Here is a 27,541-nt window from a genome sequence, read left to right as displayed (position 1 = left end):
GTGAATGAGACCCAGAAGCTGTAGGAGTCATTGGAGCCATTTTTGCTGCAGCCCAAGGTCAACACTGTACTGCTTAATTTTATCAGACTGGAGTGAGTAGGTTCTATTGGCTGCAGTTACCCTGATTTGCATCGTTGCACACTACTGAATCATGTACTGTCATGTCTGAAAATCAGAGAACCATTCTTTTTTAGAATCTGAAATAATTGCAGTGTCTCTTACTACAGTTGTGTATGTATTGTATGTACTTGAACAAGTGAATCTCCGGGCACCAAAGCAAAGTATTTATCTGATAGAGATTTCTAACCACAGATTCCTTACCTTAGAATAATCCCCAAGTGTTGACTGGATTTTTCGAAATGTAAAAATTTTTCATGAGCAGTACCCCTGCACCCTCGTAGGTGGCGTAGTTCGGCAGCATGTGAAATTTTCTGCGTCGTCCGCTCCGGAAGTGATGTATGCAGTGCCTACATAGTCGCCACCCCAGCATGCTTTCCACACCAGTCAACACAGATGCAGAAAGAGATATCCTATTTCTCTAGTGACTGACCCTTTTTCGACTTTTTGCAGTTCTCCCCCCACTTTTTTTTTTTTTTTTTTTCTCAAGACCTTGCCTCCTGTTGTGTCAGGATGCCCACTGGGAAAGCTGGTTTCAAACCGGGTGGCGCCTGTTATCAAGAGATGTGTGACAAATCTGCACTTGGTGTGCCTTGTGCTTGGCACGACCATAACACCAAGGCCAGCTTTGCTTGCTGCACCATGCACCCCAAGGCCTTGAGGGGAGCTGTCCCGCAAGCTCCTTGCCACGCGAAGCTCAAGATCTAGGTCGAGAGGAAGGTCCCAATATCATTCTTGGTGTTACTCCAGGCACTTGTCATCGCCATCACCAGGAAAATCGGATGCGTTGTACAGGCACAAGAAGATCAAGAGGTTGAAGAGATCTTCGACTTCACCACATCCATCAGTCATCTGATGAGACGAGGGAGAGTCTGCATTCGAGGCCTAGCTCTGTGATGTAGCCTGCGCCTATACAGTCTCAGTGCCTCCCAGAGTTTCCAGGAGCTGGAGCGACCCCCTCCTAGTTACGAGAATTCTTTGAGACCATGCATGTCATGTTTGGGTGGCCCTTCCCCACATGTTTGAGAGAGGTCCCTACTGGTCTTCAGCTGACAGGTTACTTGTGGTGCTAGTGGGGTCCCTTTTGATCTTTTGGTCAGCGGCGCTGGTCGAGCCACCTCAACCTTCCCCGGAGCCTGCTCCAGTGCCAACACCACCGGTGGCACCATGCTCATCGTCATCCCCAATTCCGACATAAAGCTGGGTGGGTGTCATCGGATGTCGGCCCCGCTGATGGTGGGAGGCAGTTCCCTTATATCAGAGCCAGTGCCTTATTCTTTCGGTAGGCCTGGATTTGGGGGAAATGGGAAGTGTCTGAGGACCCTTATGGTTACCTGTACCCTGTAAAAGAAGTTGAGGACAACAGCGAGTAGGAAATGGCAGATGCCAGTGGTTTGGACACCTCCCAAGACATTGGCTTGGTCTCTCCTCCTACCTTGGCTTCAGAGGAGAGTGCCTTATTTGCTTTTGTGGTGAGGAGGGTGGCTGAGGTCTTCGACCTTAGCCTACCCTCGGTGACATTCAAGATAAATGTCCTCACGGAAGTGCTTCAGCTAGGAGTTACCCCATATAAAGTCTTAATCCGTTTTAATGAAGCACTTGCAGATGTCCTTCTTGCGGCGGGGTCCAAGCCCTGCACAGGGGCTCCTGTGAATAGGACAATTCTGTCATCCAGCACTCCACCTTGGAGAGCCTGGTAGTTCAGGCCTTCCCATCCCAAGTTGACCCTGGTGCATTCCCTTTCACTCCGTCAAATGGGGAATCCAGTAGGCTGGTACACCTCTGGTAAGAGTGTTCTCTCTTCTGTTAGCCTAGCATTGCAGTTGGTGAACACAGCGCATGTCTGTTGGGCTGATATAACCATACGATGTGGGATTTGGTTGCACAAGTGCTGTCAGTGGCATTGGTGGAGGCCCCAGCTATACTTTCACAGGCAATTGCAAATGGCAGACTTGCAGCAAAATTCACCATTCGATGTGGAGTGGACACTGCCTACTCACTGGGTAGAGCACTTTTAATTGTCTGTGACATTGAGACGCCATGCCTGGCTGAGAACCACTGGCTTTGCACGGGATATCCAGGCTTCTCTTATGGACATGCCTATTGATGGCACTCATCTCTTTGGAGATGAGGTGGACTCAGCATTAGAGTACTTCAAAGACAGTAGAGTTACGGTCAGGTCCTTGAGTCTTTCCATGGGCCCCTTGTCACTTTTCCCGACTGCCTTTTGCCCCTTTTGTGGCAAAAGGCAGTCGGGCAAGTGACTTTTGTGGCTACAGGTGGGGCTTCCCACCATGTATTTTCACACTCCACCACCCTGGCCAGCATACTGAACACTATTTTCTCACTGACTTGGTACAGGCACCCAGAAGTAGCAGTCTTTAAAACCCTTTAGTATGCCTTCTGACTATCATAGGTATTCAGTTGGAGACAGGATACACCATCACCTGCCCCACTGGAGGTCAGTAACATATGAACTTTAGGTTTTGCAGCTCGTCTTAAGGAGCTACTCCCTCCCCTTTGTGTGTCCCCCAACCCATGCCACCTACTTAAGACAAGCTGATGGAGTACCATATTTCCTAGTCCATAAGCAGGTGTTTAGCTCTCTTGGCCAAGGGAGCTATAGGGAAGGTGGCAGTGTCAGAAGTAGATTGTTTTTGGTATTCATGCTACTTTCTGGCGCCCAACAAGGATGACTGCCTTCGTCCTATCCTAAATCTGTATCTTCTCAGCCTATTCCTGAAAAGGAGAATTTCAAAATGCTCATGCTTGTGCAAGTCCTGTCTGCCCTGGACACAGAAGAATGGATGATATAGCTAGACTTACAGGACACAAATTTTCACATCCTCTTCCTGCTTGCCCACTGGCATTACCTGCTGTTCACAGTCGGCCAAGAGAACTTTGTTTGCCATGCTCCCCTTTATCCCTGCCAGTGCCCCTTGGGTGTTGATGAAAGTGATGACTGTGGTTGCGGCTTATCCTCAGTGGTCAGGGATTCCAGTCTTTCCCCACCTCGATGATTGGTTATTGAAGGCGGCCTCGTCCCAGGCAGTGGGCTCCCACCTTCATACTAAGGCAAACCTTCCGCACTCAGTTCAATATCAGCGTGTGGAAGCTACACCTACCTCCTTCTCAGGGTTCAGACGCTCCCTTTCATCTGAGCTGTTCTGGACTCAGTGCGGCTTCTGGGGTATCCTCCCAAGTGGCAAGTCCGGGCTATTTGGGCTATATCGAGGTTTCGACATGTATTCTTGATTTCGGCAAGACTGATTCTGAGACTGTTAGTTCGCATGGCCTCCTTCATCCTTCTTTTGACACATACCCATTGGCCTATGAGGGCCCTGCAGTGGGATTGAATGTTCCAGTGTACACAGCATCAGGTGAATCTGTTCGACTTGGGTTAGTGGTAGACTCCTCTGCCTTCCCCAACTTCTGGGCAAGGACAAGTGTTCCACATACACCACCGCCATGTGGGATTGCAACAGACAGGACCCTTTGTCTAGAGGTGCTGCACCTCTGGACATAGCTGTAACATTAGGACATTTTCCTGGTGGATCAACACATGACTGGCTCAGTGAGCGTCAGGGTGGACAAACTCAGCCGTCAATGCGTAATGGAATCAGCTGGTGAATTTCCATCGAGAGATGGCACAACGTTGCTTCCAATAATGGGGAGAGCCTTAGTTGGATCTATTTGCCTTGTCGAACTCGCAATGCCAGCAGTTTTGCATGCTAGAGTTTCCAAGGCTGCTCTCGCTATGAGACTCTTTTGGTCTCTAGTGGAGCTCAGGCCTTTCTGCCAATACCACTCCTGCCTATAGTTCTCAAGAAGATCTGGTACAACTGAGCCCAAGTCATTCTTATAGCTCCAGATTGGGCAATGTTGCTGTGACAAAAGATCCTCTCAAAGTTCTTCACCCGAACCTGAAATGGCTTTGCCTTCATGTGTGTAGATTGACAGCTTTTGACCTTCTGCTTGAAGTCTGCAATGTTATTTTGGCAGCCAGGTATTCCTCCACCAAGAGGGTATACACCTGACGCTGAAGCAAGTTTGTAGCATAATGTACAGATAAACAGATTGACTCTCTCTTTGCACCCATTACCGAAGTTCTTTTTTTTTTTCTTTCTTACCCTAGCCCAGCAGGACTCTGCTTTGGGGACTTTAAAGGTTATCTGTCTGCCATAGCAGCATTTCTGCTGTTGCCAGATCAGCTAGCCCCTTTTAAATCCCCTTTTGTAAATTGGTTTATCAAAGCCCTTCAACTTGTTTTCCACCAGCTTCTTTAATTTTGCCACAGTGGGAGCTCAATTCAGTTCTCCCTTTTTTGATGTGTGCTTCCTTTGAGCCACTACAGAACTGCCCTCTCAGGCTTCTTACATAAAAACAGTCTTCCCGGTGGCAATAATATATACCCGAAGGGTGAGTGAACTATAGGCACTGGTATCGCAGCCGCCGTACCTTACCATCTACCCAGACCTTTGTGCTAGAGCATCGTCCTAAACCAAGGTAGTGACTCCCTTTCATCTTGGTCTGTCCATCACTTTGCCTACCTTTTACCCTTTTGCCTCACTGCTCTGAAGAAGAGGAGAAACTCTATTGGCTGGACCTAAAAAGAGCATTGCTGTTCTACCTTGATGTCACAAAAGAGTTCTATGTGGATGATCAACTCTTTGTGGAGTACGTTGAAGCCTGAAAAGGAAAGGTGGTGCAGAAACAGATCCATCTTATGATGGGTAGTGCTTTGCATAAAATTCTGTTTCCTATTGGACTAAAAGCAACCCCCTGAATGTTTGCAAGCTCATTCTACCTGAGCCAAAACTGTGACCACCTCCCAGAGTGCTTGTCCTGGTTATCTGTCAGGCAGCAACGTTGGCTTCCCTTCACACATTTACAAAACTCTGCTGCCTAGGCAGTCCGATCCGGCGACCCATGCATTTTGCCAATTTGGTACTACAGGATTTTCTAGTCTAGTCCATGTCGCAGCCCCACCCTGAGGAGTTATTGCATAGTTATCTATTCTAAGGTGAGGAATCTATGGCTAAAAGTCTCTAGGAGATTAACAAGTTACGTACCTTCAGTAATGCCTGATCTGGTAGAGACTCTGTCTAGCCACAGATTCCTTACTGACCCACCCATCTTCTCCAATCTGAGAACGGATTTCAGAAGCAGAGAATTCTTTCCTTTTTAAGGGTCATAGCGTAATACACTAGTGCTCAGTGTTCTTTGTGGGTTTGAGCTTCTTGCATGGAAAGTCACAGAAAGAAACTGAAGTCAGAGTACGAAGGTGGCGTCTATATAGGCACCGCTCACATCACCTCTGGTGCACAAAATGCCATGTGGAAATGAACACCACCACCTACCAGCCCACTGAGGTACGGCCCATGAAAAACTTCTGGATCCAGTCTGACACCTGGGGATTATTCTAAGGTTAGAAATCTGCAGCTAGATAATCTCTTTCAGGTATGGCTTTACCAAAGATGACTAACTTGTTCAACATACCTAATGTGAAACTTACTAGGGTGATAAGACTCTGGCTGCCTGACTTAATCTTCTGTTTTTTATTCTTTGTATTGCATTTCACCTCTTTTGGCCTGGTTGTAGTTATAGTTGTTCTTTAGATGGTGATTGTTTGCATTGAAGAAGCTACCTTTCAATTTCTCATTGGTAAGAGGGGGGTGGAAACCTTGTACATGAAGTATCCTCGTACTTCAGGTGAGCCCCTTTAAAAAGTCACAAGCTAAAGTTACAGCTGTGCCCACTGCTTTGCGACAGAATATTATAGTAACCTGTTTAGTTTATACTTCGCAAACAGTCTCCTGATGCATATAAAAGTTTCTGAAGGATACTTTTAATGCAGATTCCACATCTTGTGAACCTCCCAAGCGCCAGACTAGATTCAGGCTTTTAGTAAAGATTTAGATTTATGGGATCAACAATAAAACGTTAAACATATCATCGCTTGATACATTTTTAAAAAGGAGTTAAAGATTCAACACAATAATTCGTTTACTAGACAATAAAACAGCTGAATCGCTCCTTTAGCTGTTTTGATGCCATATTTTTCTAAAAAGCTGTTTTAGAAAAATATGTTGGAGAGATTTTAGGGCGAGGCAAACAAACACAACCTGATCCAGTGTTTGTACGGCATCATTACATTAAGTGCATAATATGTCCTCCCATCGTACGTGTGCCGCCAAGCATCTCTCGCACTGTTTAAGGTAGGCAATTTAGCCTACTCAGTAGTATGCATGTATGAACTGTGATCTAAAATCCAACTTAAATAAGGTTGTAATACCGCAACTCGATAAGACTGTACTGTTTCCCATAACCTTTGTTTCTTACCACTGAGCTTGATGTCATTTTCCATAGAGCTTTATTTCATAAATACTTTCAAATGGCCTTTAAGTTGGTAATAGCTCATATTTTGTAAATGTACCTTATTTAGAGTGAAAACCCTCGAGCACACAAACTCACAGTCCAGTGTCTTGATAGCATTTGTTCATCTTTAATATGGTCTCAATTCGTCTGATTTCCAGTATCACGTTCTGATCCTTTGTTAATCCTACTAACACATTTAGGTTCTTAATGGGACTGTATGGGTTATATACTGTAGTGTTTGATTAGGGGGTAGATTAGGCTGGAGCCGGAACCTGTACATTGAAGTAGATAGCAGTAGATTGGGGTGATGTGAGGTGGATTTGGGTAGACTGGAATGCAGTTGGGTAGATAGGGTGGATTATAGTAGGGTGGGATGGAATGGAGGTAGGTTGGGGTAGTTTAGAGTAGGTTAGAATGAGGTAGTTTGGAGTGGGGTAGATTGAAGTGGATTAGAATGGGGTAGATTGGAGTGGACTAGAATGGGGTCGACTGGGTGGAGTGAGGTAGACTGGGGGAATGGAGTGGGGTAAATTGGAGTGGGGTGGGTAGATAAGACTGAATTGGAGTGGGGTATTTTAGATTGGAGTGAGGTAGGTTGCATTAGATTAGATTAGATTGGAGTGGAAAGGGGTGGGATGGATTGGATTGAAGTGGGGTGGATTAGATTAGATTGGATTGGAGGGGGAGGGGTAGATTGGATTGGATTAGATTAGATGTGGGGGGTGGGGTAGATTGGATTGAAGTGGGATAAAGAGGAGTGGGTTGAGTGGAGGGGCAATGAGTGAGTTGGTGTGTTGTAGAGTGAGTGACATAGGAGTGGTGTGGAATAAGGTGGGATGGCATGTCAAGAGTGCCTTATAGTGCAGAGACCTAGAGTAAAGTGGCATGCTGTGGAGTTTTGTGGAGTGGAGTTTTGTGGAGTGGAGTATAGTGTGGTAGCACACAGCCGTTACAAAAAACACATTTTCATTTGAAATGACCCTTACATTTTCACTAAAATATGGGTTTGCTGCACACAAACGTTAATGTGTGCAAATCTCATCACCTAGTGTATTGATGTGCTTTGTTCATATTCACGTATTTGTTTCCACCAGACTTCAGAATTACAAATACATTTAGCTTTGTTTGTACTAATTCTGGTATATTCTAAAACAGCAACACAGTACTTTTATCTGTTGTGTGCTAGAATAAAATATCATGGGTACTCAGCAGGATTGTCACATAAATTCTCTCACTTAAAAGTCAAAGAAAGTAAAACATCAAGCTCCCTGGAAGAGAGCACCTGACATTTGACCTCGGGCTTTAAATTTACAGCAGATGTGACAAGATACGGACAATATTTAAAGGCCTGTTTACAGAAAGAAAGTTTGTGGAAGAATACAGTAAACACGATTTGGGCATTAGGAGGGGGCAAACTCAACTGGACAGCCTACAGCAAATAAAGCCAGAAAATGGAAAGCTGGAAAATGAGTTAAAAAGCAATGGGTGGAATGCATTCCTAGGTCAGCTTTCTAAATGTCCCCAAGATGTCTAGACAACAGGACTTAAAAATAATAACAATGTTGCTATACCTGCAGGTCGAGTAACTTGAGTAATGTACTCAACCTAACTGTAATGTACTTGACCTGTAAACTGATCCCAAAATCAATCCTAGGCAAATATTTTACTTTGCAGAGTTCTTCATTATCACGAGTGCACCTTCAGATATGTGAGTTCAGCATTTCTGCAGAACATTCTGAGGCACAAAAACCCTCTTGTTTGATTAAATAGACTAAAAGTTTGCTGCATATATAATAAGAATCTAGCACACATTCAGGGTACACATGATCCATGACTTGCCTCTTAGTTTACTAATAGCATTCCCATCTGAGCAGAAGTTAGATTAAACACTCACTTTTAATAAATATATTACTAAAACATGATGTGGTTGTACACTGCCACTTACAGATAGTACGTTTTCAAGAAATGTCCAAAAACGTTTCCACTAACTTTCAGCTTTACTGATAAATCTATATAGTTTATTAACAATAATCTGTGAGAATTGGGTTTCAGAAAACATAATTTGCACATCACAAGTAAAGTGTTCGGTTTGGTTTCATCCTAGCAAAATATTCTTTTTCCTCACAAGTACAAAAAATGGCCTTTCACAACAACTGAAATATATTTTGTAATGTTGGTGCAGTTGACTTAGTTATTGAAATGTGTGTTAATAAAAACCTGACACCCTACAGCCTTTCATTTCCCACTCTTTGTACAGCAAGTCAGACAGTTCACCTTACAAAATGCTGGAACTTTGCAGTCAGAAGGAAAAGTAACTGTAAGAAAACAAACTTTTGACCGCTGTGTCTGAACACAGAGCAAATGTGACAATATATGAACAAGTTTTAAAGGCGTCTTTATTTCTTCTTTACTTTCTGATTAAACAGAACACCTTTTTATCAACTCCCCAGAAGGGGTGAGTAGGTCCCAAAAATATCTCTACCTTATAAAATATGACTTGCAATAGTAAGTAGATTTTTTCACTGCCTGCAGACAGCTGCTCTGTCTGGTAGGCTTCAACCTAAAAAGGAGAATAGCCTATAGGCATCCTTATTTTAAACCATTCTTGGTTTCTATTTTTGCTGTAATGCCACACTTGCCCCCAGGCATAACATAGCACCATATAGAGGTATTCAGGGCATAAGTTTCACAAAACCCTCTGGGAAGCCCATAGTGCTGTGCTTTCTCTACAGGGTGTTCCTGCCCATGCAGACAAAATTCAGTGTAATTAATATAAGCTGGGCAGAAAGGCATGCTCCTCCTCTGAACATACTTTTCCAGAACTAGATGCAGTGCAGTGATAGTATCTAATTTGTGGAGCAATTCGGTCTAAACCCAACTTTTTCCATGGGCACCATTTTCTTTCCCTCTGCCCAGTCCTGTAAGTTAAGATACACTTTGCAAAAATTTCCCTGTGGCATCCAGCAGCGTTATTTGCCTGTAATTACTTGGAGCAGTGATTGAACCTTTTTTATTTTATGGGAAGATAATACTCCCTTCTCCAGTAGAGAAACAACATCTAAATAATGCAAAATAATGCAGTCTAATAACTAGCCCATAGATCTAACTCTAGCTTTGCAATAGTAATTGTAAATTGTTCAGAGTCTTTTGCACCTGTGCTTCTCGCATTAATGAGAGTCTTTCCCATGTAACTTTGATAGACAAAGGGAGGTAATACCATCTATATCAGTATGCCCGGTATCCGTAGAAGCAGTACTAAAAGAATTACTCGCCACACTAGGTCTAGAAAGTCATGTAATAGCTTCTGCTTACCGGCAGGGGGCACCTGCAGCCTCTGGCATGACCTCAGGCCATACCAACATGGAGCTACATGTAGGTGCGTCCCCTACATGCTAAAATCAGTTCCTCTTTTTCTGCATCTGCACTTATCAGTATGGATCTTGAGCTTTTCTAAGGCTGAGTTCAGTTTGTACTGAAGTTTTGATCCCCCTTTCCTAAACTCACACCAAAAAAAACAAAAATAAAAATCTTTTGTTGGTGGTGTAGGGATGTCCCCTCCAAAGATGTTGGGCTTCAAATGGGCATTGGTAACACATCTTCATGACTTCTGTCTGTAGTGTCTCAGTACCAACCACAATTTACAGTCTTGCAGCAAATGCTCCCTAATGCAACCCAAGACCATTAGCGTTTAGGAAACTAAACTCTATCACAGAATACAAGAACACAAGTCAGATGAGTTGTTGATATCCTCACACTCCATCTTGAGGGGTAAGCATCAAAGTTGCCAATATAGCAACCTTAGTCTCCTTTTACCTTTCTCTTTGGATCTGATGCAATTCTGAAGCTGATGCGCTTGAAGTTCGCATTGCCATTGTCTACTTCCTATTGGGTCATCGCCATAACGGAGCCTACACTGTAGTTTCAGCTTTGCTCCGATTCCCTCTTGTGCTCCTTCTGGGCTTATGGACTTGCCAGGGCAAATTCCACCAGCAGGCCAACCCTTTTTACCAACTGACCCTGTGTGAAGATAGCCCATTACACCACCAGGCTGTGTCTCAACCTCACTGCTGCCTCCGAAGTTGACCCATCTGTGGCGCTGGCAGCTTCAGTGACGGCTGGTCTAGATCCTATTTGGTGCCAGCCTAGGATCAGTCTTTGTCCCATACCACATTATACAATTTAAAAAAAAAAACCTTTTTAGCCCCAGCAGTGGGTCACCTCATTGCTAGGGGTCTTGAAATTTCTTACATGGCACCCTATACCGTAGAGACTAGTGTTATAAGACTCTACTTGTAGGGTGAATCTAAACTCCAATCCAAAATGTTTAAACGTATTGATGCATTGAGCAACATTTTTTTTTATTTGTGTATCCTAGCACCATGCTCTTCAAACGATTCTTGCCTTTGCCACGCTGTTTAGGACATATGACATGTGCTGCTGGAGGACCTTAGTAATTACTTTGCTTAGGCAGTTGCCTATGACAAGATGTGACCATGCAGATCTCACTTTCTTGCCTGGGCATCAGTGACTCAGTTACCTATGCCCTGTGCCCAGTTACTTATCCAACATGCCAGAATGCTCTCCACCAGAATTTCAGGAGATGTGCAAATGTCCTTGATTAAAATACCTTCAACAGGGTTAGGCTGTGTTGAGATAAATCTGATTCAGCCCTGGAACTTTTTAAGGATAGCATAGGAATGGCATTGTTGCTGTACCAGCAGTACAGAAAGGTCACTACTCTACCTCACTAGGGGTTTGGTCCAATTCACAAATTGTCCACATGGGTTATACCCTACCCACATGTTCCCCCATGGATTTTAGCAGATCAAGATTGTGTCTTCTCCAGGGAGGTGTAGATTTTGCTCGCCAAGGGTGCAAACTCAGAGCTGTGAATGGGACGGAAGGATAATAGTAGTGCTTCCTACTCCTCAAGAAGGATTGAGATCTAAATCCTGAGATTTGTAGACCTTAGGGTTTTGAACTAATTTCTCAGGAGGTTCAAAATTATGACCTAAACAATTTCTACGGACCTTGGATCATCACTGGCTAAAATATTTAGACTTGCAGGATGTATACTTCTATGTGCTAGTCCTGCAGTTCCAGAGGAGATATCTACTTGTAGTAGGAATCAGGTGCTTAACAGCATCCTTTGGCCTGATATGGGTCCTCGTTTTTATGAAGTTCATGTCCGTGGTCATGGCTCATCTTCACAGATTGGTGATACACATCTTGAGTCTTGGCAACTGGTTTATCAAGGCAAGCTCACCTCAGCTAATGTTGGTTCACGTATAGGACTTAATTAGTCAGTGTCTACTCTGGGACTTACATCAGTAAGTTCAGATCCCATCTACAACCTTTCCAGAAACTGACCTTCATTAGGGCCATTGGGGCCATGGTTGCCTTGAAAAAGGTTTTCACCTCGGGAGACATTTCCGGACATTCAGACTATAATCCCAGTGTTGAAGGCAATTGTTACTGTTCCAGTTCTAATAATTATAATACACCTTGATCTGGGAAACTGTGACATTGGCACCTTCCTCGGATCCCCAAAACATGTCTCAATCCAGCCACTTTCTTGAAAGTAAAATCTGAGGTGTTTGATAGTCAAAAACTTTCAAGCAAATTCCAATTTAATGACACTGACCAAACTCATTTTTTTTGATCACCTAAGGACTACTAGGTTGTCAGACCTTCAGCCCGTCACCAGAATATTGAAACTGCACCATTCTTGGAGTCAGACAACGGTTTATTCTTATATGGAATGGAAACTTCTATCATGCTCTTCTTTTATAAGAGCAAAGAAATACAAATGATGGACGGAATGTGGAACCAATCAAACATTCACCCCCAGTCACAAATCTGGGGTTAATCCATCAATTATTTTGCTCACCATGCCACCCCAGTTTGGAGCCAGCCATATGCAAGTCAGTCTTTACCCTGTTCCCCATGGGAACAGTCCAGCCGGAACTGCCAGGCCAGGTCCTCCCTGGACCGTAAACAAGCATCCTGGGACTGGTTTCTGGGTATCACCCTTCATCAGCCAGGCTATCTTTGATAACTACTTCAGTTTAATACACACCCCATCATAAGGATAAAGAGAAGCGTAATAGAATGGCACAACAAACTGGTCTTAGTTCCATCTACTAGTAATCGCTTTGCCTTGAGCTTCTAGCTTCTGGTACACCAGAGGTTGTAGCCCAATAGTTTAAGCTTATGCTTGTTAGGGAGCTCATGGGTTCTCATTTGAGGCAGGAGTTTGATCCTTCATATTATTTCAGTTTCAACAGCAGAGATTTCTATGACTGCTGACTGGAACTTTCAGACTCCTTCACCTCATTCAGTTTTACCTCCCTGGATACCTAAACATGTCATTCTACGTGTGCCTCCCAACCTGGCTCAGAATAGCATCTCTGTCCGTAGACCCTTGAAGTGTAAAGTTATGGACCTACAACTTTTTTTATTCTCCTTCTTCAGGTGAAGTCCTAATGAAAAGTATGGTTTGGTGGTAACAACTAAATTCTATATTTCCATTTCTAGTGGCCAACAAAAAGACTGTCAACCTTGATGCAGATTTTTTTTTGTAAATCATTTTCAGTGGATTTTCAAAACATATACAAATATCCAGGAAAACGGCACATACCCTAAAACCAGAGAAGTCCTGTTATTGTTTCAGTTGCCCTATCAGGGGACTCCCCCTGTCGTTCCTTGCTACCGCCATTGGTTCCCCCACCCATCATCCTCATTGTATTCTTCCCTTTCCGGCTTTCCTCCCTCGTCTCGCAGTTCCTTTCTCTTATTCCCCTATAGTCCGCTTTCCCCACACCTTCCCAAATTTCATCAGGCAACCCCAACTCTCATAGATCGATGTTTCCCGGTTATAGCACACACCCATCTCTCGTGCCAACTCTTGTACTTTTGGACCTTCCATACCACTCAATTTCCATGCAATCTCTTTTTGCTAGGAGAAACCCCAAGTTACCTGAGGTTTTCTGATAAGAGTTGAGGATTGTAGACCCCCCACACCGCCAACAATGACAACTATGTGCAAGCAGTTCCCCATCTTTAAATGAGCTCTTATGCCCTCCAAAAACGAGTGGATCTTAGGACATTCCCACAAAGTATGTAAGGAGGACACCTTCTGACCACAGGCATGCAATCACTCGTTCACTGCCCTCCAGACCTTGTATAGGAGTGTCCTTGTGTAGTAAATTCTACAAAGGATCTTGAATTGAATGAGACAGAATTGCACCTCCAAAATGCGCACATTCGCCTGCCGTTTCAGTTGTAAAGCCCTGATACATGTTTAACTCATATAATGCGAGGCAGGATTCAAACCAAAAACAAACCCCTTCTTTTATTGCTTCTTTCACAAAATGAATATTTCAAACAAAACACAAGCCAGTTGCCCAGTATGTCCGTTCCTCAGACAACACATTATTGTGTGGGCTACATCAAAGAGTCCAGCTTCTTTTCTACCACTGCAATACATATCCTAACTCTTAAGGTTGCTGTTCCCTAAAAGTAGCACCAATCCCTTTCCTTTGTGCCCCACATAGAACTTATTCTGGTGTAAAATGTCTTTCTACACTTCGCTGAAAATTATTCTAAATAACTTGCAACCATTCATTTGAGATGGTTATGCCTTTACTTTTTCCCATTAGCACCACCCTCCCTCCAAAACTTTGAAAGACATCGTCAGAATCTGTATTGAATATTCAGAACTTCTGGCCTTGGGAGCCATTGAATTTCTTCCAGACCAAGAAAATTTGTAATTGACTTCATAGTCCCCAAAGTTTGCGGGCATCAGACCTGTCCTAAATCTACATAAAAGCAACTATTTTCATGATTTTAAAGACTTGTCACTGGTGGTTTTTAGCACCCAATTTTCTTGAAGGTCAGTCCTTCAAAACACCAACTCATCAGATTCCAGTGAGAGGTGACTCCTTTCAGTATTGCTGGAGAGCTCACTCAGCATCTAAATGAGAATGCCATACAGTCAGCCTTAGACAATAATACATTATAACAGTTCAGAAGAAATTCAGTGAGCGTACTCTGATTATATGATGTTCCACACAAGCAGCAGCCTGTTAACCCTCAATGCCTTATTTAGATTTTTTTCAACAGAAGACAATCCCTATTGATGAATTGTGCATCCTAACCGGGACCAGCAAATAATTCCGTAGAAGATCTTGCCCATCTAGAAATCACAAAGTCCCTCTGTGCTTTTCTAGCATCCTCTCTGATCAAGAAAACTCCAGAAAATTTAAAACTGTAACCTCTACAATGTCATCCTTCAAACTTTTTCTGCCACAACAAATTTAGTACTTGGGCATGCTTCATCCCTCCAACGTCATCTTCCTGAAACTTGAGCATTTTGTGGCTCTCTTAGTTTTGGAAGAAAAGCTGCCCTCCATTGTTCCCCCTTATTACAGAACTTGAGAGCATGACTTCTGAGAAACGAACATATGCTCACTTTAGACTTGTCAGAAACAACGTTTGCTGGTCTGTGCTCACAGGAAGGTCTTCACTAGGCACTGTTACACATTTGCCCTTGGTCTAATGAAGATCACCTAAATCACTTGAGTCTTCTTAAATGATATTTTAAACTTTATATCACACATACTAAAATCATGATAACCATGTAGACCTCAAGTATTCTCTCACAACAATCAATTACCTTTAATAAGAAGCCTGGAGATTTTCGTTCTTTAAAATTGTGATGTTTAGGAGGCATCTTGACTGTATGCTCCACTTGTATCCTCCTCACTGTAAAGTCTAGAATGTATTGATCTGGCAGATGTATAGCTCCCACCTAAAGCCAACTAGGTGTACTTGTAAGGATGATGCCAGACTATGGAACATATCTAGATGTGATGCCTCCCTCAGAGAGATGGAGCCTGCTGCTCAGTTTCTGACTTAGCCAGCTCTCTTCACAAACACTGTGGACAAGGACCTCACTAAGTACTTATTCCCTTCCTTTACATTAGTTTGAACCTTTATATGCTTTAACTTAATATTCCTTTGTCCCTTTTATATGCTATTTTTTAAAGCAGGCAACTGTTCTCTGCTAGTCTGAGTTCTACATTGTGGGCTGAGGTAGGGCTAGAAGGTATTTATGAAGTTCCGGACCGTGTACAACCCCTTATCCTGAAGGCTAGCTAATTATGCCCCCCGTTGCAAATAGAGGAATGTAGTAGTCCTAAATCTCACTACTCCCTGTTGTCAGTTACCCATAACAAATTATTTCTAATCGTATCCACCCAGCTTCTGATTTAGGAGTAATTTTACAAGAACAGAGTTGCGTAAACCTTTCATTTGTTTCACTGATTAATACTGAAGTCATAAAGGTTTTTTGATATGCAAATATGCCTCATCCGCAGCACAAGGATCGTCTAAGAATGCTATATTTAATTCCATTCACCTCAAATTGTAGACTTAAAATGCATTTTGTTCTGGAGATGTTTGACCATCAAACAGTGTATATTACTGTAGATTTGGTGGTGGTTGTTAATTGACATCCACCTTCAAGCATGCACTCTGTTATTAGCAGAAACTGTCCAATCTTCAGCAAGGTCTACCCTTCCCTTGATTCATGTTTCAGAAGGATGTATCTCTGCTATGATTTTCAGGACATTTGCGCGGTCAGGCAGCAAAGTGACTGGTCAAAACAGGAAAATAATTTGAACATCAACATCTGGATTCCTGTGGCATTCAGGTTGACTAAACTTTCAGTCAAGCAGTCCAGGGAACTACAGTACTAATAATGATAATTACAGTGCCCATGCTCTGTATTGGAGAGCAAACAATTACAAGTGCCCTTGTTTTTTTCCAGAGCAGTTGTGAATTTGTGCACTTAAGCACAAAATTCAGCTCCCAGTAGCATCCTCTAAATACATAACTGATGCATTCATCTAAAACAACCAAAACTGGTGCTAGTGAGTCTTGAGATTTTTCACCAATTAATTAAGCAAGAGAGAGGCTCTGAGGTTTTGGAGAAAGCTAAATGCAGTGCTTGTGTTAAGAAATTTCCTCACTGCGGGATACACTTTCAATGGCCTTTTCCCCAGTTACTATTGTACCAAGAGTTGCTAGCAAACTGAAACATCTCTCCTACTCCATTGGATTTCTTTATAGTACAACTCATTTGGAATGGATAAATATGGGACCCAGAGTTGACTGTAGTGTTGTAAATCTCACATTCACCTTCTCACCAAGGACAACCAGCAAGTGCGCTAAAAGCCCGGCTCTCTGAACTTACTAGATTGACTCCTGGTTGCTTAGAGCATGGCAGTCTGAATCAGACTGCATAATGGGTGTCAGTCAAGCCTGAGTCATTTCTCTGAAGGCACTGTGCCAAAAAGTGTGGTGATAGAAGAAAAGTATACCAGAGTCCACTCATTTAATTCTCTTCCCCCATTGCTAATTTAATTAGAAGAGGGCGGTTATGGCAATCATCCTGTTCAAATGTAACACGTTAGTACAGGGTACAGGAGGAAACTGAAGTGCCTTTTTTAGTTTTTCAGACTCATCATCAGGATTTTTTTTTTTTTTTTTTTGATTACTTTTTTCACCACATTATCAGCTGCTGTGCTGGAGTTAACATGGTCCTATCCCGATTTTCTGCGTTTTTGAAACCAATGCTTAGGTGGAAAACTGCTTTATTTGTATTGTATTTTAACTCGTAAATTACCTGAAGTACAAGCATTTTATGTTGGAGTCATTCAGTTTTTTAAGAAACTCACTAACTTTGAAACATATGACATTAGTTATTGAAGTTCTTCATTTCTTATTAGTATTGTTAAATATTTTCTCATAAAACAATTCATTCTAGATGAACAAAAAAACCTTACATGCTTTCGAAGTCAAGAGAACCTTCCCTCTTACATTGAAAAACCTCAAGCTAATCTTTTAGACATGCTTTTTGTTTGTTTTTCTCAAGTTTAAAGGTAAATCTTTTCTAGGTAAAGAATGTTACATTTATTAATTTGTTAGCAAAGTGTTAGAAGACTGGAGTAGATTCCAAGAATCCATTGGTTGAGGCCTGGCATCCGTAGAGTATATCTCAATTTGATCTCCTCAATATGTCTTATAACCACTGATCAGTCTTAGGTTCCCTTCTTTGCATCCAGGTGATTTGTTAACGTGCCTTTTGGCAAGATTCAGTGCCGTGGATACAAATAATCTTGTCTCCTCTGGTAGCCAGTCTGTAGCACTCAACAATAGTACCTACTAAGGGGCAAGGGGACAGAAGATTTGACCATCTATCCTATTAACGTCAAGTACCTTAATCCAGTGCGTAGGCAGTATGGGGCATGAATGTGTCACATAAGTAAAAGGCTTGTTGCCATTCCCCACTTTCAGCATTTTACTCAACTATCTGGGATGAATGGTGGCGGCTGCTCTAATCCTAGAATCTTCTGTGTTTCGGTGTTGGTGTCCTTAGAATTGTTATGGGGGGTCCTCTGGAATTTTCACAAGTTGGGCTTGTATCTGTATGTTTCCCATGATAGCCTGACTCTCTGCTTGATCATAGGGCAATATAATAACTATTTTTGATCTGACCATGTTTTTTTTCTAATGTTTATTTTTATTACTTCTTGTTGAAAATGTCATTGTACTTCATGTAATGCACTGCCTCGTGACTGTACCTTCAGATGCATTGTACAGTTTGGAAGGCACTACAATGTAATGCGGATGCAATATTATGTTTAATGTGCAGATATTGTGTAACTATACACTTTTGCGAGATGCATTACTCTTTTTAAGCTATAGTACAGCGCTAAAAAGAAATGTTACAATAGTGTTAGCAGATTATCATAAAACAGAATCACAGCACACTTTAATCAGAGGTAAACCAGAAGCCATTCATAGCCTTCTGCACCAACAGTTTGCTGCTTGGGAGACTGTATCTAGCATTTTGTGGAGTTTGTGCTTAGTTGTTGAACAATACCACATGACAAATTTATGCAGGTTGTCAGAGAAATTTATTCTAGTCAGTTGATTCTGTTCTATCCTTCCGTCTGAGGTAAAACAGAGCTTGTTAGTCTTTTGTAGCATGTGAATCAGTGACCGATCCAGTACTGAAGAGAAATATACCCATGTAAACTACATTTCTAAAGCTTTCATTACTTTCATGGATGACGTGTATTGTCCCATGATACACACTTTTTACACTATAAGAATTCGACAAGGCTGCAGGGGGTGAGTTTTATGACTCTTCCATTTATTGGGTTAACTGGAAGGAATCCAAAATTGAGGTACATGGGCTGTAAAGGTGACCTTTTTAAAGTAGTACTTACAATTAAAAAGTATTCTTAGTCAATCAGTAGGGAACATTACTAAGCATGCGGATATAAAATAGATACCAACTATTGGAGGACTTTTGTTACATGTATGTAACATTTGTTTCTAAGTAATCTTGAAAGTGTTTGTAATCTGTTTTTTTTATGTACAGCTCAAAATGTGACGGTGGATGAGATCATTGGTGCCTACAAGCAGGCCTGCCAGAAACTGAACTGCAAACAGATTCCTAAACTCATAAAGCAGCTTCAGGTAGGATCCAAATATTGGCATTCATATTGGTTGCTGATCTATCCCATTGTTGTGACTACTGAAATACTCCAAACCCCGCGGTCATCAGGGCTGTGATGTTTTAAAATCATTTTTCCTCATCTCAATAGCAATAGAATCCATCCACGTGATGATCTATAACTTTCATAATCAATGATAGGAAAACCTGTACTACTCGTTTGAGCTGTGCCTCAGCAAGTGTGGAATTCTGATGGAATGTGCACGCCCATGGCTTTCTTAAATGAAAGAGCTGCCGCTGTTGCCTTTGTTTATTAAGTTCCCAACTTTAACCTGCCACTAACGGCATGAACTATATCGGTGAACAACTGTAAGATAAATATCTGGTGGACAGTCGTTTTTTTAATGGCACTGCCTTATACATAAACATTTTCTTGAATTGCTAAAGCACATACATGACCCTTTCAGTAAAATGCACATTTGCTCCGATTTTGCTTTTGCGTTAGTTCAGTTATAACAAAAGAGTGAACATTTTGAGTAATCATGGACAACATTACTTTGTTACCTTCCAGTTTGGAACAGCTGTCTGCAGTAGCCTTCACTGTGGTAATTATGTTTTGGTGCATTGGTTGAGAGCTCATGTGTTTGTAAACATGAAGTTGGATAGACTGATTTGTTTAATATCCGCGCCAGGAGAGTTTGCCTGCAGAAAGCGTGTTTTGTCTTAGTCCTTTGTCCATGAATACTTTAGTTTCTAGGCATAGCCTTTGCTTGCAGTTGTGCCAACTCGTTCCACAAATGTGGCTCAGGTTCCTTCCTCCATGCTCCATCTTTGAATTATTGAGTTGTGCTCCATGGCTACTTAAGACAGTCTAGTTTTAGGTTAGTTGATCTTGTTTCACTCGCTATGGTAACTCAAGGCCAGGAGCTCAACACTGAAATCAGAGATCGTATTACAGAGGCAGAGAAAACAGGAATAGGGTATATGGTTTCCCATTTGCATTTCTTTTTCTGGTATACGTGACAACCATGGTTTTAATTAATGGTACAGAACATCCAGTAGAGGACTTTTTGCCTTGCATCTTTTACGGTTCTCTCATATGTTACATTTTCTACTTTGGTCTTGACACAGTTATTGTTATATTGATTGCATTCATATGGCATAAGAAAGCTACACACAGGCTGCACTCTGTATATCTGATAGAGACTTCAAGTTGCAGATTCCTTACTGTAGAATTTTCTCCCAGGCGTCGGACTAGGTCTGGAGATTTTTTCTTCGAGCAGTACCCTCGTGTGTCGGTAGGTGGCGTCAGTAGACTCCGCCGACTTCGTTGGCATTGTTGTCACCATGATGACGTCATTAGTAGTACATAGATGCTGCCTCAGCACAGTGAAGTCAGTTCTTTTCTTTCCGTGCGACTCGCTAATCCCGGAGAGAGCTATCTTGGTCTCTTTTTGGCCAAGTTTGGCCCTTTTGTCTAGGTTTTTGGTGCTTTGAGATGTCCCAGAAGACTGGTTTCAAGCTGTGCGAGGACTGTCAGTGACAGATCCGCATCAGGTCTGTTTGTGGTGCTTGGAGCGCAACCACGACCCGAAGTCGTGATCCGAGTGTCGGGCCATACATGGGGCATCTCTAAGATGCCCTATGTGTGCATTTTTTAATAAATCCAACACTGGCATCAATGTGGGTTTATTATTCTGACAAGTTTGATACAAACTTCCCCGTATTCAGTGTAGCCATTATGGAGCTGTCGAGGTCGTTTTGACAAACTCCCAGACAATATACTTAATATGGCCACACTGTACTTACAATGTCTAAGAATGGACTTAGACACTGTAGGGGCATATTGCTCATGTAGCTATGCCCTCACCTGTGGTATAGTGCACCCTGCCTTAGGGCTTTAAGGCCTGCTACAGGGGTGGCTTACCTATGCCACAGGCAGTGTTTTGTGGGCATGGCACACCGGGGGTGGAGGGGGGTTGCCATGTTGACTTTACCTTTTTCTCACCACCAACACACACAATCTGCAATGGCAGTGTGCATGTGTTAGGTGAGGGGTCCGTTAGGGTGGTACAGCACATTCAGCAGCCCTTAGGGATCTTCCTTGGTCAATGGACTTATCTATGTACCAGGGGTGTGCCAATTTTGGAAACAATAGTACATTTCTAAGCAAAAGAACAGTGGTGCTGGGGCCTGGTTAGCAGGATCCCAGCACACTTCTCAGTCAAGTCAGCATCAATATCAAGCAAAAAGTGTGTGTGTGGGGGGCGGGGCGAGTGTGGAGGTGTAACTGCAACAAGGAGTCATTTTCCTACATAAGAACATTCATTTATTTTATTTTTTGCTAGAGATAGGCAAGTAGTCTGCTCAGCTGGCATTCAGAAAAGTCATCTGTGGTGGAATTAGAGACCACTTGCCAATCTTTTGTTCCCCAAATTGGGTTTAAATCAATTCTTTTTTTCCAGTGTTCATACCCTTCAACGGCTAGTTGGTAAATAAATGAATGTGAGTAGATTAATTTAGTATCGATCAACATGTTTTCCTTGCTTTTTGTTGATAGTAGTTTAAAGTAGTAAGATACAAGATCTTATTTATCACGCTCAGAAATGTATGTTATGGAACCCCTTACTGGTGGAGTAGGGCAATGTTCCCATTGTGTGTAATTGAAAATTGTATATGGAGTACTACCTCTAAGTAGACAGTGGTGTGCATAGTGATGGTTACAGAACATTCCACCCTAATTAGCCGTGTTCATGTACATAACTTCACTTCAAAATACAGTATAATGGTTAAGCTCAGAAAGGATTGTCGAAACCGTTTTTACATTCCAGACATCAGACGACAAAACACCTGTTGTGATCACATCGTCCATCGCAACCCTAAAAACATACGTAATTTGAAAGGTTCTGTGGGACCAAAAATATCATATGGAACCTTATCCCAAGCAATCTGATCAAGACCTGGAACAGCTTAAATGTTCACCATGGACAGGTCTCCTCGCACTTTATGGGAATACAAATGAGGCTTCAATACCTCATCTAATACTTCATCAGCAGAGTGTTCAGCAACATAATGCCCATTTATAAGCAATGAGAAAACAATCACTAATATGGTCCACAAGACAAGAACAAGCAAGGCGAGTATAATCTACAAGTAGGACAATGGACACATCCAATAAGTGTTTTTAAGCCAGTGAAAAAGCTTACGCATAGTATGAAGAGAAGTGTCAGGAGAGATTGTCCACATTGATGATTTTTCTTCAGAGTACCCAGAAGTCCTCTATAGAGGGTACCATGCCAAGTGGCAAGCACATTGTGAGACTTCTGTGTTTATCTTAGGGTCTCGTATGGAGAAACACTACTTCAAACTGGTTTGTTTGAGCAATCTAGAGCAGAAAGTCCTCCCCTCTGGTGGGTACCTTACCCATAATAGCATTAATAGTTTCTGGGTTAATCCCAGGCGTAGCCAATTGTGGTTGGACAGCTTGCAGAACCCTCTCTGGGGCAGTGTTTAAGGTGCGCATAACAAGTTGTGTTAAACATCTGTATAATCCAACTAGATTATTATATAATGGGCAAAGATGACCTGCTACTAAATTTTGCATCTTTGGATATGGTGTGTAGAAAACTAGAAGTGGCTATGTGGCCTGTCATTACCGAGGATACCCAATCTAACGTTTCAGTAATGTGTGGTAGGCGCCTTGGAACCAATTTTCATGTGCCTGATATTTTAAAGGTATTTCTAGGTTTTGGTATGCTCAGTATTGGCCTGGTGGGTTGGCCACTGTATGTATGAAATTTATTTGTGTTGGCATTGACTGCAGGAAAAATGACACATGGGTAGAATACTTCAGTTTTGTATGCATCTTATGCCTCTACCACAAATGTAACATCTTTACCCTTATTAGGTAGCCCATTTTGGAATTAATGTTGTGTGGCACTGTCTGCTATTGAGAAGAATATTAACTGGGTTCGCCATCTTAGCGAATGGAACTCAGAGAAGGAAATACTAAGTGACGTGTCATTTTAGAAGTTCAAGCTTGAACAACTTATAGACATATAGGTACTTCCTATACTGGGGAGGCGGCTATAATCCCTAACACCACAGAAGTCTCACAATTAGGTGAATCTGGCACCTCCGGCACACTAGAGAAGATTACTTTAGGAGATCCATTAAATAAGTACCTGACCTATATAAGTTGGTGGCACCATGTTATGCAGTTCCTACTAAGGTAAAAGGACTGCGTATTATGACATCAGAGCTTTAAAATGTAGGGGACTAACTCCATCCACACCATCAGGGTCTGTTGGCTCAATTCCTGTCTAGCTCAGTGCCTCACCCGGATCCCTAAACCTACTGGGATGAAAGGTGACTATGGAAATCTGAACATGACTGACTACTTGGGGAAGTCGTGGAAACTGATCCCACAGTTTTGTCGGATTATTCATGCATGCCCAGGTGAAACACAAAAGAGATATGAGGCACGTTTTCAATACACTTATTGAAACAATCACAATGTTGCATAGAGGGAATGAGCTGCAATAATTAGGCAGATGAAACAAAGCAAAGTTACTGGTGGTCTGGACATGGTAAAGACAATGGATAATCCCAAATGTGTTCTAGAAGTTCTAGAGATTCTGAATTAAAACTAAGCTGAGAGCATAGCGGTTGTACCCTTCTGCCTGGCCAGATCTAAAGGATTAGCAAGAGCCGGCATGTGGTGTAGATGGTAGTCCTCTTGGGAGATGGTAAGTTAGTGCCAGCAGAGCTGCATGTCGAACACAGCATTCGTCCTAGGATGGTCGCAGTTGGAATTCTGTCTGCCCCTTCTGGGTCAATGCACCATTTATATAATAACGCCATACTGTGTTTAAAGCACAGCTCTGATGCAGTGCTGTGTCTAGATGTTAGAAGCTGTCTCCTGAACGGGCAACACAAGATGTAGGATATTGTGCACAGTGTTCTAGCCTTGAACAGAATGTACTTTTTATATGTTGTGTAAAGGCTAACTAAACAAACAATTTATACCCATATTCCTGTTAGAATATCATGCTAGAAATCTTTGTAAAGTACCATTATTAAAAGCTGTGCAATTAAAACGTATATAATATGAAACAAGAAATTAAGCTAAAAACAGGGGGAACCAACTCCGGTCCAAAAGGTCTTCACGAAAACACCAGGGATGTTATTTAAAAAAAGGAAAAAAGGGAGGGGTGTTGGTGGGACGAATCACCCAGGGACATGCCCCACTCCATAAATGGCCCAGCAGTCTTTCTGCCCTCGTTGTGTTGCACTATATCTGACTCTTGTCTCTTTTTTGAAATATCAGTCCGCAGAGAAGGGAGTAAATCCCAATGTCCTCTCACTTGCCAAGGAGAATGGCTGCACTGTTTGGGCTGTGAGACAGGCAGCAGCTAGGGGAACCCCAGTGAGCCCTGAACATTTCTGAAGCCTAAAGGACCAGGTTAATCCTAGATTTGTGGCTTCCCCACCACTCATATTCTTACAGAGACTACCCTACAAACCTCAAACTTTGGATAAAATCCCACATTTTCCTCCCATTTCACAAAGTTCCACAACGTTTCTACTACTCACTTTTCCCCAAAAAAATGGTTCTCCAATTACGTGGCTGGGTCTTTTGCCCTTTACATTATAGGCCCCTAAATTCAACATAGATACATAAAATTTTCACCTTGAAAATGTACACATTTTGTTGCAGAGAGTAGCTTTGGTAATTGGACCTTGGTTCAGCTGCTACTCGGGGAACTTACTGGATCGTGACAATTCTAAAAACAAGACACCAAGAACAGTCCATACTGGCGTGAGTTGCTTGGATCCCATTACATTTTTTTACCCAGTATGCCCTCCAAACTTTGGCTAAAATCATGCATTTGTCTCACATTTCTGTGAGGGAAAGGTCTCAGAATCTGGTGGCGTCCTCAAATTCCCTGCACCCAGCAGTTCTGAGGTTCTCCTCATAAAAGCAGTACCCATTTGGTTGGGCTGACTATCTGAGACGATGGTCCTAACTAAGAGACCATATGAAGACTACATTGACTTACTACGGTCACAGTTTTCCTCTTTTTCTGTTGTGGGCAATAAGCCCAGCCACACAAGTGGGATACAGTTTTTATTGGATGACGTGTGGGCACGCTGGCTGGTAGTAAATTTTAGGATCCCCGCAGCTTCTGGAATTTAATATTAAATTCAGCCCTAGTTTCTTACAGCTAGTAAAGCATCTGTGGTCAAGTTTTTGGACACGCATCCAGCTTCAAGTGATAGGGCCTGTCACTGACTCTTCCCCAAGATGACGGTTCCAGATGAACTGAAGCATTTGTGTCTGATGGCCATTTTAGTTTACTGTATTTTTTGCTGACCATCCGTAATTTTTAGCATCTAAGGAGTGTTGTGGTCCAAAGGTGATTGGATTAAGACTAAGTGCATTTGTTTGTGCTTTCTAGAACCTGAATACCTCCAAAGGCCAAATAATGCATTTATTGAGTATCCTTATGGCAGTGGCCTAGCCATATATATATATATGTTCAATGGCATGTTTAGCGGCAGATACACATGCTATGCATTATTCCGCCATCTAGTGTTTGGCTCAGAGTGTTACGAGTTGTTTTTCTTCGAAGAAGTCTTTTCGGAGTCACGGGATCGAGTCACTCCTCCTCTCGGTCATACTGTGCATGGGCATCAACTCCGTTGTTACATTGTTTTCTTTCTGCTGTGTGGTTCAGACGTGTTTCCTCTCACTCCGAGATTTCGAATCGGTAACTTTAGATAAATTCTTTGACCGTCGGTATTGTTGCGATCGCGTTTCCACCTTGATTCGAACCAATAGTACAGACGAATACTAAATTTCACCCTTGCGAGCGCCCGACTCTGGCCTGTTCCGGCCTACCACATTGCAGCCTGATGGATCGGACTCCATTTCGATTTTGTCTTTGATACCACACAAAATTTCCATACACAGACCAACACCTTGTATGTAATCTGTGTCTTTCCCCGATCACAGAGAAGAGGATTGCGAGGCCTGTTGATCGTTTCAATCCAGAAAGACCCTGCATGATCAGAGAGCAAGGAGACTGGAAATGGCGTTGAAGAGTACCGAACATCTCAACACTGTGGAGTAAGAACAGGGTGCAGACGGCAGTTTCCATCAGAGACACTGACTCTGAAGAAGACTCGGAGGAAGATAGACTTATCACTGCTGGTCAGCATGTGAGTACGACTGCCCCTTCGCCCATTCATAAAAAGTCCTTGAAGGCCTTGGGTGCACCACTGCCAGAGAGCCATGGTTCGACCGGAAAGAAGATTCTCGTTGACCGACCTTTGGGTTCGGCACAGAAAAAGGCCACACCTCTGTCGATACCGGAGTCAAGCAAGTACACCAAAAGCTCAACTTCCGAACCGAGTTGGCGTCCCCGCTCTTTGGAGTCGCAGCCTTGACACCCTGCTTCAGAGCTGAAACAACCAGAAGTATTTTCAGGCCCGAAAAAACTATCATCTTCAGAGCCGAAAAAATCTTCTTATTCAGAAGAGCAAGGTCTTTCGAGCCATCTGAAGCAGAGCTCAAAATGACTTGACGAACAGTCATATAGACCATCTGATCATGTATCTGAGGACACAGAGATTCAACCCATCCTTGAAATCATGGATGAGATACAATCAAGGATTCATATCCATAAAGAGACTGGCAGAATAATTACTGCAACACAAAAGGATGATGGACGGAGTGTTGAAACTTTACAACCACTCACCCCCAGTCACATATCTGGGTTTAATCCATTGTTCTTTTGCTCACCATGCCACCCCAGGATGGACCCAACCATATGCAAGTCAGTCTTGACCCTGTTCCACTTGGGAACAGTCCAGCCAGAACTGCCTTTCATGGCTTTCATGAGCAGTGAGCTAAACAACCGGGTGTTTATTTTGTAAAATAAACTTATTTTAGGAGCCAAAGGTAAATGAGGACATCACTGGAATAAACCCAAAGCAAATGTCAGCACCAAAGAAATACCAAATAGTCTGTCACAGCAACAGCTAAAGAAACCAAAGTGGAATAATACAGTAGTTGGTCAGTGCTCTGAAACAGAAAAAGGAGGGAGAAAAAGGCAGATTTTTTAAAGGACACTGCAACTAGCAAATGAAATTACTTATTCCATAAGAAGTATACTAAAAGTATACACTAGGCTGAACGCTTATCCTCGACCTAAAAATGTAATTGATGTAACATGCCCAGAGCACTGTGTGTTCATCGTAAAGATGGATGTTACTGGCGGCCCGTTCCTCCCACCAGCCCATGGAAAGACATGCCTCGCTGAGGGCGAACTGGGTCCTCATTGCAGGGCCCTGGGTTAGTCGAAAGTATTTCTTGTCAAACATTTAAAGAATGTATTTAAACAATATCAAATCATATCAAGAGCCATTTCTGTATGTAATAAGTAAGAGCTGGATCTTAAAAAGTGCCGGCAGGCTTGAATACTAAGATCAGGTGGTATACAAGTGTATATA

At 42.5% G+C, this 27,541-nt stretch overlaps 1 protein-coding gene across 1 annotated transcript in view; it reads left to right on the top strand.

Annotated features, from left to right (window-relative positions):
• PPP1R37 (protein phosphatase 1 regulatory subunit 37) overlaps positions 1-27,541 on the top strand; it is a 726,853-nt gene that overhangs the window by 117,639 nt on the left and 581,673 nt on the right. The window contains exon 2 of the mRNA XM_069207728.1: positions 18,950-19,047. Within this exon, the coding sequence (XP_069063829.1) occupies positions 18,950-19,047 (98 nt within the window). The remainder of the gene's footprint in view (positions 1-18,949; positions 19,048-27,541) is intronic.

This window comes from Pleurodeles waltl, chromosome 9, assembly GCF_031143425.1.
Source record: "Pleurodeles waltl isolate 20211129_DDA chromosome 9, aPleWal1.hap1.20221129, whole genome shotgun sequence".
Taxonomy (NCBI): domain Eukaryota; kingdom Metazoa; phylum Chordata; class Amphibia; order Caudata; family Salamandridae; genus Pleurodeles; species Pleurodeles waltl.
This window is presented reverse-complemented; position numbering and strand designations above follow the sequence as displayed.